At 37.9% G+C, this 14,902-nt stretch overlaps 2 protein-coding genes across 4 annotated transcripts in view; one reads left to right on the top strand and one right to left on the bottom strand.

Moving 5' to 3' along the window:
* The window catches only part of EAF2 (ELL associated factor 2), a 49,596-nt gene extending 39,715 nt beyond the window's left edge, over nt 1-9,881 (bottom strand). The window contains exon 1 of the mRNA XM_037142271.2: nt 9,707-9,881. Coding sequence (XP_036998166.2) covers nt 9,707-9,881 — 175 coding nt within the window. The remainder of the gene's footprint in view (nt 1-9,706) is intronic.
* Nucleotides 9,882-10,026: 145 nt separating this feature from the next.
* The window catches only part of IQCB1 (IQ motif containing B1), a 56,999-nt gene continuing 52,123 nt past the window's right edge, over nt 10,027-14,902 (top strand). For 2 of the 3 annotated variants that reach the window (XM_037142275.2, XM_037142273.2), the window contains exons 1-2: nt 10,027-10,125; nt 13,345-13,408. The gene's annotated coding sequence lies outside the window, so the exon portion shown is untranslated. Of the gene's footprint in view, nt 10,126-10,590; nt 10,674-13,344; nt 13,409-14,902 lie in introns of all 3 variants that reach the window. The other variant, XM_053663174.1, reaches the window with a different exon arrangement.

Here is a 14,902-nt window from a genome sequence, read left to right as displayed (position 1 = left end):
AAGCTATCTGAAAAAATAATGGAAGAAATCTTCCCTAATTTGGTGAAGGAAATAGACATGCAAATCCAGGAAGCACACAAGTCCCAAATAAGATGGATACAAAGAGGTCCACTCCAAGACACAGCATAATTACAATGCCAAAGATTAAAGATAATGAGAAAATCTTAAAAGCAACATGAGAAAATAAGTTAGTTACCTACAGGGGAGTTCCTGTAAGACTGTCAGCTGATACCGCAAAAGAAGCTTAGCAGGCTAGAAAAGACTGGCAAGAAATATTCAAAGTCGTGAAAAGCAGGGACCTACAGCCAAGATTACTTAACCCAGCAAAGCTATTATTAGACTCGAAGGGCAGATAGAGCTTTCCACACAAGAAAATTAAAAAATTAAAGTTCATCATCACCAAACCTTTCTTATATGAAATGTTAAAGGAACTGATTTAAGAAAAAGGTTAAGATCAAAACTATAAAAAATAAAATGGCAAAAATCCTTATCTATCAACAATTTAATCTAAAAAACAAACTAATCAAAGAAGAAGAACAGAGACAGAGTCATGGATAAGAGAGCATTTTGATGGTCTCTGGGTAGGAATGTTGAAGGGAATGAGTGAAGAGGTGAGGGGATTAAGAAGTACAAATAGGTAGTTACAGAATAGCCACGGGGATGTAAAGTACAGTATAGTAAATGGAGTACACAAAGAACTTACATGCATGATCCATGGACATGAAAAATGGTTTGGGGATACTAAGGGGTGCCAGGTGGAGGGGGCAAAGGAGGAAAAATTGGGACAGCTATAATAGCATTAACAGTAAAATGTAATTAACAAAATAAAAAAGCATATAAGAGCAAAAAACAATATAAGCAATATGAAAAATGTGAGTTTGTTACAATGTACCCCTAGGTAGTAAGACTGAGTATAAAGATCAGACAGAAGATAAAATGAAGCATTTGTTAGTATTAGCAAGGTAATCATAAACATGAAAGATAATTAAGGTGTTAAATTTTAGATGCTTGAAAGAGGTTTTGGAGAAAGGTTTTGGAGAGGTCTTAGAGAAATAACTGTTACTGTCAACTGATGAAATAACTTTAAAGAGAAAAATCAGAACTGAGCCTGAGTGTCACAGAGTTCTGAACAGAAAGTAGAAAGCAGAAGAAAAGGCAGATAAACCCAAGAGAATGAACCAAGATATAAAACAAAACAATAATAACAACAGCTATAACTTATGTGGTAATTAGTTTGTTTAAAAAATTTTCCTGTTCCTTATAAGTTTCACAATAATTCTATAAAGCAGTGAATATCCCTATCTTACAAATAAGGAAAGTGAGGGTGTAAGAAATTAAGTCCTTTGCCCAAGATTATGCAATTAGTATCTGCTAAAGCTAGAATAAGGAACCACAAAATCCAGCTAGAATAAAAAGATGAGAGCTTGGCCAACAATCTCTGCTGTCAGTTTCATTGATATTAACATCTACCAATGGGGAGAGAAGATAGCTGTGTGTTCTTTTATAATAGCTTTTCAGAGATTTCTTCCATTCTTGCCTAGGACAAAGTAGTTTCCAATCAACAAAAGGCTAAACTAACGAAGTACCTAAGCCTGCCCTTTGGCTTTTTCCTGTGCTTTTGCTCTTAGAATTGGAATCCTATTTCAAGTTCCCTCTTCCCTGAAGGGGTAGATGTGTTTAGGATTTTCCATACTTTCCAAAATCTCAGTTCTTCTCTGTATTTGTAGCATTTACCATATCATTCATCAAAACCTGACATATTTTACCTAAAATTATTTCACTCTTTGTGAACATGTCCTAATGAACTGTAATTTTTAAAGCACAATGCCTCATACTTTAACTCCACCACAATTGTGGCTCCTAGCACAATGCCTTTAATATAGTTTTGATTTGAACATTTCACCTAAAATGTCATGTGTTGAACTTGAGCGTGATATTGTTATGTTACAGAATTACATACTTATGATTTGGTAATAAAAGACTTTGTAATAAAAAAGTGGATGATGTTTGTGGTGGACCCTATATTTGTTAAACCTTCTCTGAACCACCTCCAAACTTATTTTTAGGTATAAACCAATTTAAGTTAAATTATGTATAGAAGCTTGTTTTTTAATCATTTCCTGAGGATTAGATTCACCTTTACTTCAAGACCGCAGTCTCTTTTTTTCTCTTTTTAGTAATTTAATGTTTTATTTGAGAAAACTAGGTAAAGGTCAAATACACCCCCCCACCACCACTCCACCCAGAAAACAAAGGAATGCACTAATAATAAGGTACTAATCTTTTTTTCACAGTAAAAATAAATTATATAAACTTTAAGCTCTTAATTTATATACTTTATTTACTACCTTTTATATGTCATACATGGTCATTGAAGGAAAAAGACCTAAAATACACATTTATAATGAGATGATACATCCTCTTCTCGCTCCAAAAGAATGATGTTAATATAAACAATTATAAATTTCAGATAAATGAATAGGCTATATTCTGTAAATGTTAATTTGTTACATAACTGTTATGTAAATATTATCTCACTAGTTTTCAAAATATCTTAACCGAGTCAACTTTTCCTTATGCCTCAGTTTTCCTGTTTATAATTTAGGAACTTATTTCTTTCTGTTGATTTACCAGAAATTAAGACATTTTGCTAATAAGAACTATCCTCAAAATCTTACCAACAAAGCAAGATTATCGTTTCTTTATGGTAGATATTGACATATTTCTTTTGTACTTTTCACTAGCATGATTCTGTTCCCATTAGAAGGCACCCATTACATAATATTTGACAATAAAAAATTCTCTATAATAGGTAAAACATTAGAAATTACATCCTAGAGTAAAACCATGGCTCTCTGATCTCCCATGTTTTTCTGACACTGACACAAACGACAACACTGAGAAGGTATGACTGTCATTAGACTACACCTAAATAATCCTTTGAAGTCAGAAAGGTAACCCAAAGCAGTGAAGCAGCAGACCAGCGGGAACCACAGAGACCCAGAGAATGGGTAAATCCAATCTCAAGAGACAACTATAACTTGGCTCCAGCCTATTGCTGCCAAAAAGAATATGGTCTAGGCATTGCCAGATTATTTTCTGATTTTTAAAAGGTAAGCTGGTAATCTAGATTTCTGTATAAAAGATCTTGATTTGGGAGTATTTACTACTCATTCATGATAGTTCTAAATAGATAACTGTGTGGGTCAAACGAAGCATCTCTGCCGTGGCCAGTGTGGCTCAGCTGGTTAGAGCACCATCCAGTAACTGAAAGGCTGAAGGTTTGATACTTAAGTTAGGGGCCCATACCTAGGTTGCCGTCAGGATCCCTGGCCCAGTGGCACATGAGAGGCAAACAATCTATGCTCCTCCCTCTCCCTTCATCTCTCACTCTAAAACCAATGAAAAAATGTTTTCAGGTGAGGAAAAAAAGTATCTCTAATGTAAAATTCTGCCAATAGGTTGAGTAGAACCTATTTTGTGTTTAAAAGCTGGTTATTCTCCTTTATAACAAGTTATTACTTTTTATCTTTACAACATCTATTTGAATTGATTATTCTCACCAATATTTTGCCAGTGGGGCACTCGGTAATAAAACCAGTATAAGTCAAGTCAAGAACTCAAGCCACATTCTCTACCCACGCATACAGCCTCTTTGCTTTAAGTACAATTTTTAACTTTTGTGTATGTGTTTTGGAAAATGGTGTTAAGTGGTAAGTCCCTATGGACATCTGATGAAAACTTTAGACCAGCTATAGATCCTCTCCACAAAAAATGCATAAACATACATATCAAATACAATATAATTTCAAGGGATTTATAAGCCCCTAAACCCTATCCATAAATGCCTATAGTAACTGAGATTACTAAAAAGACAGAAATGTGCTCAAAATATCTATAGATGTACTTAATGATAAGCATGAACTTATAATCAATAAGTCTATCAAAACAATTCTAAACCTGTTTGCATTTCTAGTTATTCTACTATTAGGATTAACACATTTCACCCCCTTTTTATCTTTTACTTAAGTAATGTTTTTTATTTACCTTCAAACAAGTTTTTTAAAAAGTATACAACTTTTGAGTTTCAAAAGGTTAAGTATAGTTCTAGAATTATAGAATTTGTGGAATAATCTCATGGTCATGCTTCCAAATGTCAAATGCATTCTCTTGTAAATTGCTGATTCCAGACTAAATAATTTACTCCTTTCAGTTAGCCTTGGTTTGGAAACCACCAATTTTACTGTATTTATTCTCTCTGGATTTTCTTTATCCATGTTATTTTCTTCAGGTTTACAATACAATTACTTATGTTACATAAAGAATAGAAAAACTCCCTAATTTGTACTTAATAGTTTTCTGTTAGTGTTGATCACTATTCTATTTTAGTTGTAATATCACATAACATCACTATCTCCACAAAAGAATTCAAAATTACTGTAACAAATTTACTTCCTGGGATTTGACTTAATTCAACTAACTCCAAAATCCACATCATTTCTTATACCCTACACTGATCAGAGAATATTAAGTATAAATATGACTTTAAACCTACTTTCCATTACTGTACTTTCTAGTATTTTCTGACACAAAAGCTTAACACACACTTTATTCGGAGTGTCTCTGTTTGATACCTCAGAAAATCTCCCTGTAGTCAATGCCCATGAGCCAATCTTTCATGACAGCAAAAAGTGGTACCATTTACAAACTTAAAAATTTCAATGTTTATTCCTTTATCTGGATATACATTGTAAAACTAGTCCTAGTCCAAATTTGAAATTTATTCTGCTGAGACATGTTACTCAAACTCTTCTACACTGTGAAACATCTGCTAACCATTGAGTTAATCATTTTTAGAACATCCCATGTCTGCCCTACCACATGCCAGACTATCTATTTAATAGTTTTATTGCCAAGCCCAATAAATGTTTTTGAAAGTCTAAATAAATTACATTCACTGACATTCCTCATAAACACATAAATATAACCCTTCAAGAATAATGGTGACTACTATTTATTCTCTACCATGCACCAAATATTGTGCTAGGTTGTTTATGCTATCTTATTTAATCCTTAAAAAACTCTGAAATTTATATATTATTATTACCATTTTACATATTAAAAAACTGAGGCTGAGAGTTTGGAGAATGTTCTCAGAGTAATATAACATACATGTAGTGGAGGCTAGAATTCACATACAGGTTTTTCCAAAGCCTCAGCATGTTGGATTGGCATAATTACCGCTTTACATAAAGAGTATTACTTTTTCCCAGACTATATTAACTTGAGTGTTTTTACAAATTAGGTCTAGCTGCTCTGTATGAAAGTCAAATATCCACAGTGGCTACACAATAGAGATACCTCAAAAAATTAAAAATGGAACTGTCTTTTTACCTAGTGATCTCACTTCTGGAAATGTATCCAAAGAAGCCCAAAACACTAGTTCGAAAGAACACAGGCACCTCCATGTTCATTGCAGCGTTCTTTACAATCGCCAAGATATGGAAGCAGCCCAAGTGTCCATCAGTAGAAGAGTGGACAAAACAACTATGGGACATTTATACAATGGAATACTACTTGGCCATAAAAAAGAAGAAAATTTTACCCTTTATAACAGTATGGGTGGACCTGGAGAACATCATGCTAAGTGAAATAAGCCAGTCAGAGAAAGACAAATACCTTGTGACTGGACCTATATGTTGAATATAATGAACAAAGTGAACTAACAAGCAAAATAGAAATAGACTCACAGAAAGCAGAATGACAGCTAAGGGGTGGGGGGAAGATGGGGGTGGAGGGGTTGAGCAAAAAGGTAAAAGGACTCAAGGACATGGACAACAGTGTGGTGACTGAAGTGGGGAGGGAGGTATAGGAGGACTAAATGGTAATGAAAAAAATACAATAAAAAAGATCTCTTATTCTATAGTTTCCTTCCTTCACTATGAGTTCTTATGAGTGAAGATCATATGGAAAATGAATCTGGACTTCCGGCTAAGATGGAGGCATAGGCAAAACACTGTATTTCCCTATACAACCAAATTTAAGGACAACAAAGATTTAGAAACAAAAACACAACTAAAAACAGAGAATTGAACTGTACCGAAGTCCGACAACAAACCGAGGGGTGGAGTCAGTGGCCGGCGGAGAGGGGTTGTGGCAGGAAAAAACAGTGGCTGCCCGACCGACCCAGGTGTGCAGGTGGCAGTTGGCAGATCCCAGGGGTGGGGTGGCAATGGGCAGACCCAGTGAGGGCGCAAGGTGGCTGGCTGACCATGGTCACACATTCATGCACAGATAAACCAGGCAACAAAAACACACAGTGAGACACACTGCCAACCCAGGACCCCAGTGATGAAAAATAAAGCCTAAAAGCACTGACTGAAAAAACTTTCAGGGGTTGAGGTGCTGGGAGAGGCTCCCAGCGTCATAGGAGAGTTTGCTGGAGAGACCCACAGGGTCCTACAATGTACACAAGCCCACCCACCAGAAAACCAGCACCAGAAGGGCCCAGTTTGCTTGTGGGAAGAGGCAGAGGGGACCAAAATCTGAGAGAGAGTGGAACAAATGCCATTGCTCCCACTCTGACCCCGCCCCCAGTCACAACCCAGCGACTGGGCTGACCCACCCGGGTGAACACCTAAGCTTTCACCCCTCATACATAACAGGTTCAAACAGACCAAAACATTATGGCTCAAGCAGAAGAACAGCTCAAAGCACCAGAGCCAATACTTCTAAGTGACAAAGAGATAGCCAACCTATCAGATGCACACTTCAAAGCACTGGTGATCAGGATGCTCACAGAACTGATTGATTTTAGTCACAAATTAGATGAAAAAGTGAAGGCTACACTAAGTGAAATGAAAGAAAATGCACAGGGAACCAATAGTACTGGAAAGGAAACTGGGACTCAAATCAATGGAGTGGACCAGAAAGAAGAAAGAAATGACCAAACAGAAAGCATGAAGAAACAAGAATTCAGAAAAATGAGGAGAGGCTTAGGAACCTCCAGGACATCTTTAAACGTTCCAACATTTTAATTATAGGGGTACCAGAAAGGAAAGAGGAACAGCAGCAGTGAAAAACTTATTTGAACAAATAATAAAGGAGAAATTCCCCAATCTGGCAAAGGAAATAGGCTTCCAGGAAATCCAGGAAGCTCTGAGAGTCCCAAAGAATGTGGATCCAAGGAGGAACACAGCAAGACACATCATAATTACATTAGCCAAGATTAAAATGAAGGAAAGAATCCTAGAAGCAGCAAGAGAGAAGGAGACAGTTACCTACAAAGGAGTTCCCAATGAGGCTGTCAGCTGATTTCTCAAAAGACACCTTCCAGGCAAGAAGGGACTGGAAAGAAGTATTCCAAGTCATGAAATCCAAAGATCTACACCCAAAATTGATTTATCCAGCAAAGCTCTCATTTAGAATAGAAGGGCAGATAAAGTGCTTCTCAGATAAGTCAAGTTCAAAGGGTTCATCATCATCAAGCCCTTATTATATGAAATATTAAAGGGACTTATCTAAGATAAAGAAGATAAAAAATATGAACAGTGAAAGGACAGCAAACTCACAGTTATTAACAACCACACCTAAAACTAAAGCAAACTAAGTGGACTACTAGATCAGGAGTGGAACCAGAGAAATGGAGATCACATGGAGGGTTAGCAACAAGGGAGTGGAAGGAGGAGAAGGGGGGAGAAGGTACCGAGAATAAGTAGCATATGCAGTAAATAGACAGGGGGAGGGCAAGAATAGTATGGGAAATGTAGAAGCTAAAGAACTTGTGACACATGGACATGAACTAAAGGGGAGGAATGGGGGGAGGGAGTATGAAGAGTGGAGGGGAATGAAGGGGGGAAATGGGACAACTGTAATGGCATAATCAATAAAATATATTTTAAAAAGCAGAAAAGTAAAATGAATCTATCCTCAAGAAAAGTGACTGGTTTTATTTAAATAAACCTAGAAAAATTCTGCCTGCTTCAACAACAAGAATAAAACTAAGGGCTGAAAACCTTTTTAATATAGTCACACATTTGGGTTTATTAGGCTTGTTATTTTATTTTCATTCTTGTAGATGGATCGGCTGATTCTTGGATTCTTAAGGCAAAATTCCAGGATGTTGAGAACCTTTATAAATGAAAAGCTTTGAAGCACCTGCAAAGTTTTTTTCAAAAGCTATTTTTTTCAAAAGTATTCACTTAATATGGGTGCACACCCTTAAAACAAGAATATATACACAAGATACATGAAAATATATTCTTGAGCAAATTTTTATCATCTTAAATTTTGTCATTTGAAAAATTAAGACTACTGCATACCTGAGGAAAAAGAAAAAAGGAGAGAGATGAAACTATTTGAGATTTCGGCGTGGAGAAACCACACAATAACTACAACATACTTTTGTAAAATGGGACTGAACAAGGCAAGACCCTACAGCCGGCGCTAACTGTCTCACTGTGGGGAGCTTAGAACAACAGAATATGGAGAATAATCATTAAGGGACATTGTTTAAGAGCCCTTCTCTGTTCGCAAATATAACTCCCATTTATTCCATCAATTAGATGTTAATTTTGCTTAGCAAAATCCTTAATAAAATGTAAATATATCATTGGAGAGTTAAAAAACCTATTGGCTCTTCATATCTTTACTGTGAGTTACTATAGTTAGATTGTCTAAAACTTAAACTTTTGGGGAATGTTAAGTTTTAATTGGATGTTTTAACTGAAGCATGGAACAAGTCAGAGTAAAAACCATAAGGATCTCTGGACAGTCTACGGACAGAATAAGTGAGAAGGTATAATGATGAGACACTACACAATGAGGAAATGCAGAGCTTGGAAAAGGAAGTGAAAAAATACCTACTTTACAATTTTAGCACAGAAAAACAAGAGGTTATGATTCAATGATCTCAGTTTCCTTTCTGCTCTATAATTCTATGGGGGCTTTTATGCAAAGAATGAATGTTTTGACATACCATATCATAATATGCTATATTTTCCCTCCTGGAATATATATAACCACCCAACGACTAAAGCAAAAGATTTCCCTTTCCAACCTCAACAACATAAAAAAGTGTAATTTATCAAAACTAGTTTCAGACAAACCAAAAGGTAATCAAAAGGAGAAATCATAGGGAAGTAAATATCCTTCCAATAAAATTAATAACATACCCTCCAACAGTTTGATAACCAGTATTTGATAACTGAATGAAATCAGGAATCTAAAAGAGATGCAGATTATTGGAATGGGTCATAACCTCTCCCCAGGAGCACACTAAATAATAACGCTATTTAATCAAAAAGAAAAAGTCAAGAAAAGAAAGAATATTTCCCCACCAGCCTCAAGGTGTTCCCTCACCTAAGTTCGGTCCTCTGCCCCCTTCCATTCACCCACCTTACTCTTTTCCTTTCCACCTCTACATCATCCACGTCTGTTTCCACAGTCACTCCTGCAGACCTTCACAAAGTTTCCCTTTGTCTGTTGGTTTCACTTAAATCCCCCTGCCCCCGGTTTTACCCACACCTGCTGGACTCCGACTCCTTCCACCTACCCCTACAGGACTCCGGGCAGGGCAGAGGATCTCTGGGAACCCCATTCTCCAGCAAAACAAGGGAGTCTGTGGGAACACAACTCGGAGACGTGCTCCCAAACCCCCATAACCCAGAGATTCCCCCCTTTTTCCTGGGATGGGGTCCTCACTCACAGCGCACAGTATGAAAGGCGCAGCGCGGCTGCTTCTCAAAACTCTCGCCTAACTTAAGAACCCGCTCGCGACCGTCGACATGCCAAGGTCCACTCATCATTCTCTTTTGGCTCCGACTTCGCCTCAGGCAACCGGGATCACTACCATCTGCCACCTCAGCCCAAAGGCGCAGCATTCTCAAACGTCGGCGCAGCCACCCCAGACTCCGCCCCACACTCAACGCGCGTGCCGATTGGGCGAATCTGGTATGCTGATTGGCTGCTTGGGCGAAAGACGCCCACCCCTTGGCTCCAATATTCTGATCCCGCCTCCAGGCCCCATCCCGCGGTGCGACGCACGCCTCTCTGGCAGCGCCGCGCAAACTGGTGCGCGGCAGGAGAAGGGTGCTTTGGTGGAAGAACGCACCAAAGGGAGATGAGGTAACGGGCGTGAGCTGGGCTGGGGAAGGAGAAGGCCCCGAGGTGCCGAGGGAGTGGGACCCCAGACTTCTGGGTCAAGTAGCCCGGAATATAGGAGCTCTTAACGGGGGAATGGGCCTGCTCCAAAGCCTTTCTGTGGAGATTTAGTGTGGAAACTGAGGTTTGGGGAAGGGCAGACTCCGGCACAAGGCCTAATGCTTGGCCCAAGGCCTGAGAGCACCAAAGTGGTGGCTGAAGTAGGGGTAAAGGAACCTGCGCAGCCTCAGAGCCGTGGTCCTTGGTCTGGGCTGGAAGGCGACGCGGTTACCTAGGCAATCGTTTTCCGACCTTCTGTTCCAGAAGTTCCTGGTGCTGTTAGGACTCACAGGGATGGGGCGTGAAGGGATGGAGGGAAAAGATTCGGAGTTCGGAGCTGTAGATGTTTAGGATCAGTTGCTACTAGATTAAACTGGGTTGTTTTCACAGTGATCCGTGGAGGCAGTAACCGCAAAGCCAAGTAGACCAGATTCCGAAAGGATCGCAGCCAGAGCTTGTGCTCTGGCAGCAGGGTAATATTTATAATTGAAAAATGGTTGTCTTGTTTTCTGTCAGAAACTGCATGAGTTTAATAAAGATGAGAGAAGCACCCCCCCGCCCGCAAAAGTTAATTATGTAATCAAATTCCCCCTTGACTACTAATGTAACCAAACTTGTCAATTTATTGTTCAAGGCAGGTAGGTGAGTGTGTCTCCCACAATCTATCTGCTTGTCTAAATTCAACTCTCAAGGTGTACTATTACTGTTTTGTGTAATAGTTCAGTCAAACCCAGAATCTTTGGGTTTGAACCTCATACTTTATTTTTTGTGCAAAGTAAAATTAAATATGCTCATTAAAATTGGGGAGAAAATAATAGTTATCACATCTTAGAGTTGAGAGATTTAAATGAGTGAATACATTAAAGCATTTAAAGCTCATATAATAAAAACTCTCCAAGTCATTATTATTGAGGCTTAATGGTACTATAATGCAACATTTTAGGACCATCCTTGGTGACTGCCTTCTCTTGTAAATCTTGAGTTATTCTATGAAGTGGAAATAGCTATTTTGCTTATTTTATCAATAGGAAAACTGGTTCAGGGAAGCCCAGTCCTCTGACTCTATGGTCTGTATTCTTCTGCATCATCTATTTGTCACTTAACATTCTATATAATTTTTTTTTAAGATTTTATTTATTTATCTTCAGAGGGAAAGGGAAGGAGAGAGGGAGAGAAACATCAATGTTTGGTTGCCATTCGCGTCCCATGCTGGGAATTGGCCTGCAGGGAATTGGCCTGCAGGGAACTGGCCTGCAACCCAGGAATGTGCCCAGACCGGGAATTGAACTTCGATTGTCTGGTTTGCAGGCTCGTGCTCAATCCATAGAGCTACACCTGCCAGGAACATTCTATATAATTATTTATTTTACATATATGTATTTGTGTGTGTACACTTTTTCCCAATCAGAACATTAGCTGGGAATCTGTCCCATATAAAAATCTTTGTGCTCTGGCTGGTGTAGCTCAGTGGATTGAGCCGGGGGGGGGGGGGGGGGGCTGTGAACCAGAGGATTGTGGGTCGATTCCCAGTCAGGGCACATGCCTGGGTTGCAGGCCAGTTCCCAGCAGGGGACCCATGAGAGGCAACCATACATTGATGTTTCTCTCCCTCTGTCCTTCCCTTCCCCTCTAAAAATAAATAAAATCTTAAAAAAAATCTTTGTGACCCTTGCATCTAACATAGTGGGCCCCCTACACACTGGATGAGGAGGATAATGTTTCAGTGATGTTTTATTATGTAAGCCAGAAGGGCAAGAACAGTGTTTTAAGCCTGTTTTAGCTAAAAGGCTTCCACCCAGAAACCTGATGTTTCCATTTTGCAACAAGGAGAAAAGCAGAGGGTCAAGAAATTGAGTTTTGGAATGCCAAAGTTCATGTATTTAATTGTTCTTTCAACAAATATTCATTAAATACCTACCATATGCCAGGTTCTAGTCTAGCTTCTGGGAAGAAGAAGGCAGCCATCAAGGGTGGTCTGAGTTTTGCCCTCATGAAGCTTACCTTCTACTGTGAATTTTCTCCAAACATATATTAAGATGAATTATGTTGTACTAGTTCAGGAATGAACAAATAGATTAATGAATAGAGTCCACAAATATGCCCAAGTGGAATTTCAGGTTGCTTCTGTTATATCTGTTCATGACTAATTACCTCAGTTATGACAGCTATGTGCATTTGCTCTTTTTCCACAACTGATAACCTCATATACTTAAAAAAATTTAGTTGGGTTCCTGTTTCACACCATTCACAAAAATAACTTACATGTATGTTGAAGATATATAACAAAAGTATAAAAACAGTAGAAAAATTAGGAGAATATATATATATATATATATATATATATATATATATATATTTAGCTTTTAGGGTAGGGAGGACCTTTCTAAGCATGACACCAATGGCAGAAGCCATAGAGGAAAAAGATTGTTACTTTGATTGCATAAAAATTGTAAAACTATGATAGATCCAACTTCAAGGAAAATTCATCTTACAAAGTATAAGCATGAATACATAAAGATAGGTACACTGGTATTCTTTGCAGCATTGCTTATAATAGCATACACTCTGAATGACTTTCCAATAGAAGGGATGTTTGAATATACGGTAGACCCCCTTTATCCACAGGGGATACATTTCAAGGCCCACAGTGGATGCCTGCAACCACAAATAGTACTGAACCCTACATATACTATATTTTTACTTATGTATAGTTATAATAAAGTTTATAAGTTAGGCATAGTAGGAGATTAACAATGACTAATAATAAAATAGAATAATTATTAATAAAAGGTATGTGAATGTGGTCTCTCAAAATGTCTTATGATGTAATCACTTTTTTTACTTAAAGGAAGCACTTTACAGCTTTTCTTTGACATACTCAAATTGGCCTGCATCGCCATTCTTGTGCTTCATTTCCATTATTTAGTAAAATAAGGGTTACTTGAATACAAACACTTAAACACCAGGTCAGGTGATGTCATCACTGAGAAGGCTACTAAGTGACTAATGGGCAGGAAGCATATGGAGACATTGGTAAAGGGATGATTTACATCCAGGACAGAGGGATGCTGTGAGATTTCATCATACTACTCAAATTAGTATACAACTTAAAAATTGAATTCATTTCTGGAATTTTCTCTTTAGTACTTTTGGAGCTCTGCTGACTGTGGATAACTGAAACTGCAGAAATCGAAACTGGATAAAGCAGGTACTGCTGTATTTTGATTCACTCTTACAGAGAAGCATAGCATAATGCTGCTGTTGATAAGGATGAGATAATTATATCCACATTCTTGGAAAGTGGCAAGCCTGATATATTCTGGAGGTTGTGCTGGACTTTCTTGAAAATATTTCCTGAAAAATTTTTTTAATGATTCATATTTTATCTAATAAGGAATGATTTTGGCTGCCTGTATTACAGGCAACTCTGCAATATAAAGAATGGATAGTTATGAAGAATAGTAGTGTAAAAATGAGTTAGAAATAGGTAGTTTGAGGTATGTTTTGTGTTATTTACGCTTTTACATGGGAGGGGATATTATAAACATTGTAATTAAAACTGCATACTTTAGAGTCAGATTGTTAGGAATTTGAATACATGCTGGTGGAGTCATGACAAGCTTTTTAAGTCCTTTGAGCTTTATTTTTCTTATCTGTAAAATGAGAGATGATTACAGCTTTACTTTATAAACCCGTTTTGAGAATTACATAAGGTATGCATATAAATGCACTTAGCATTAGTACATAATAATATATGTTAGCTTCTGTTAATTATAAGTGAAGATTATACTTCTTGGAGTGATCTCTTTGAGCTTTGAATGCTTTAAATTTTTAAAAGATTTTATTTATTTATCTTTAAAGAGAGGGAAGGGAGGGAGAAAGAGAGGGAAAGAAATATAGTGTGTGGTTGCCTCTCACATTGCCCCCACTGAGGACCTGGTCTGCAACCCAGGTATATGCCCTAACTGGGAATCGAATCTGCAACCTTTTGGTTCACAGGTCATGCTGAATCCACTGAACTACACCAGCTAGGGCTAATTTAAATTATTTTTTATAAACTTTTAGCAACAAATTGGGATGTGGATTTTTAAACAAATTTAAGATAACTGATTTTAGTCAGTATGTTTTTATAAACAGGCTTTGCTTATCTTATAATTACATAACATTTCTGAGTTGTGTGTTAAGGATGCCCAAGACCAAGCCCAGGTTCTATGATTTGTGAGGAATACTCACAGTTCTCAGTATACAGCCATATTCATGACTATGATTTATTATGGTGATGAAAAGATAAAACCAAAATCAGCAAAAGGAAAGGGCCCATGGGGCAAAAAAAAATCTAGATGAAAACAGTTGCAAACCTCCAAAAGTTCTCTCCTGGTAGAGTCATATAGGACATTCTTAATTTCTCCTACAATGAGTTGTGACAGTATATTTAAGTGTTGTCAGTCAGGGAGGCTCACTGGAGACACAATGACCAGAGTCTTTATTGGAGGATGGTCATGTAGGCATTCTCTGCTAGCATGTACCAGAATTCCAAACTTCAAGAAGGAAAGCAGGCATTCAGCGTAAATGATATTGTATAGACAGAGTGAGCTGTTCTTATTAGGGAATGGTAGAAACCTCCCGAAATCCAAGTTTCCAGGCACTAGCCAAGGGCAAGATTTGTAAGGGCCTTTGAAAAAACAGCAGTCTCAGGCCTGTG

This window comes from Artibeus jamaicensis, unplaced genomic scaffold (assembly GCF_021234435.1).
Source record: "Artibeus jamaicensis isolate MK-2021 breed Jamaican fruit bat unplaced genomic scaffold, CSHL_Jam_final contig_3126, whole genome shotgun sequence".
Taxonomy (NCBI): Eukaryota; Metazoa; Chordata; class Mammalia; order Chiroptera; family Phyllostomidae; genus Artibeus; species Artibeus jamaicensis.
The sequence above is the reverse complement of the archived record's forward strand: the minus strand, read 5'-3'. Positions and strand labels throughout refer to the sequence as shown.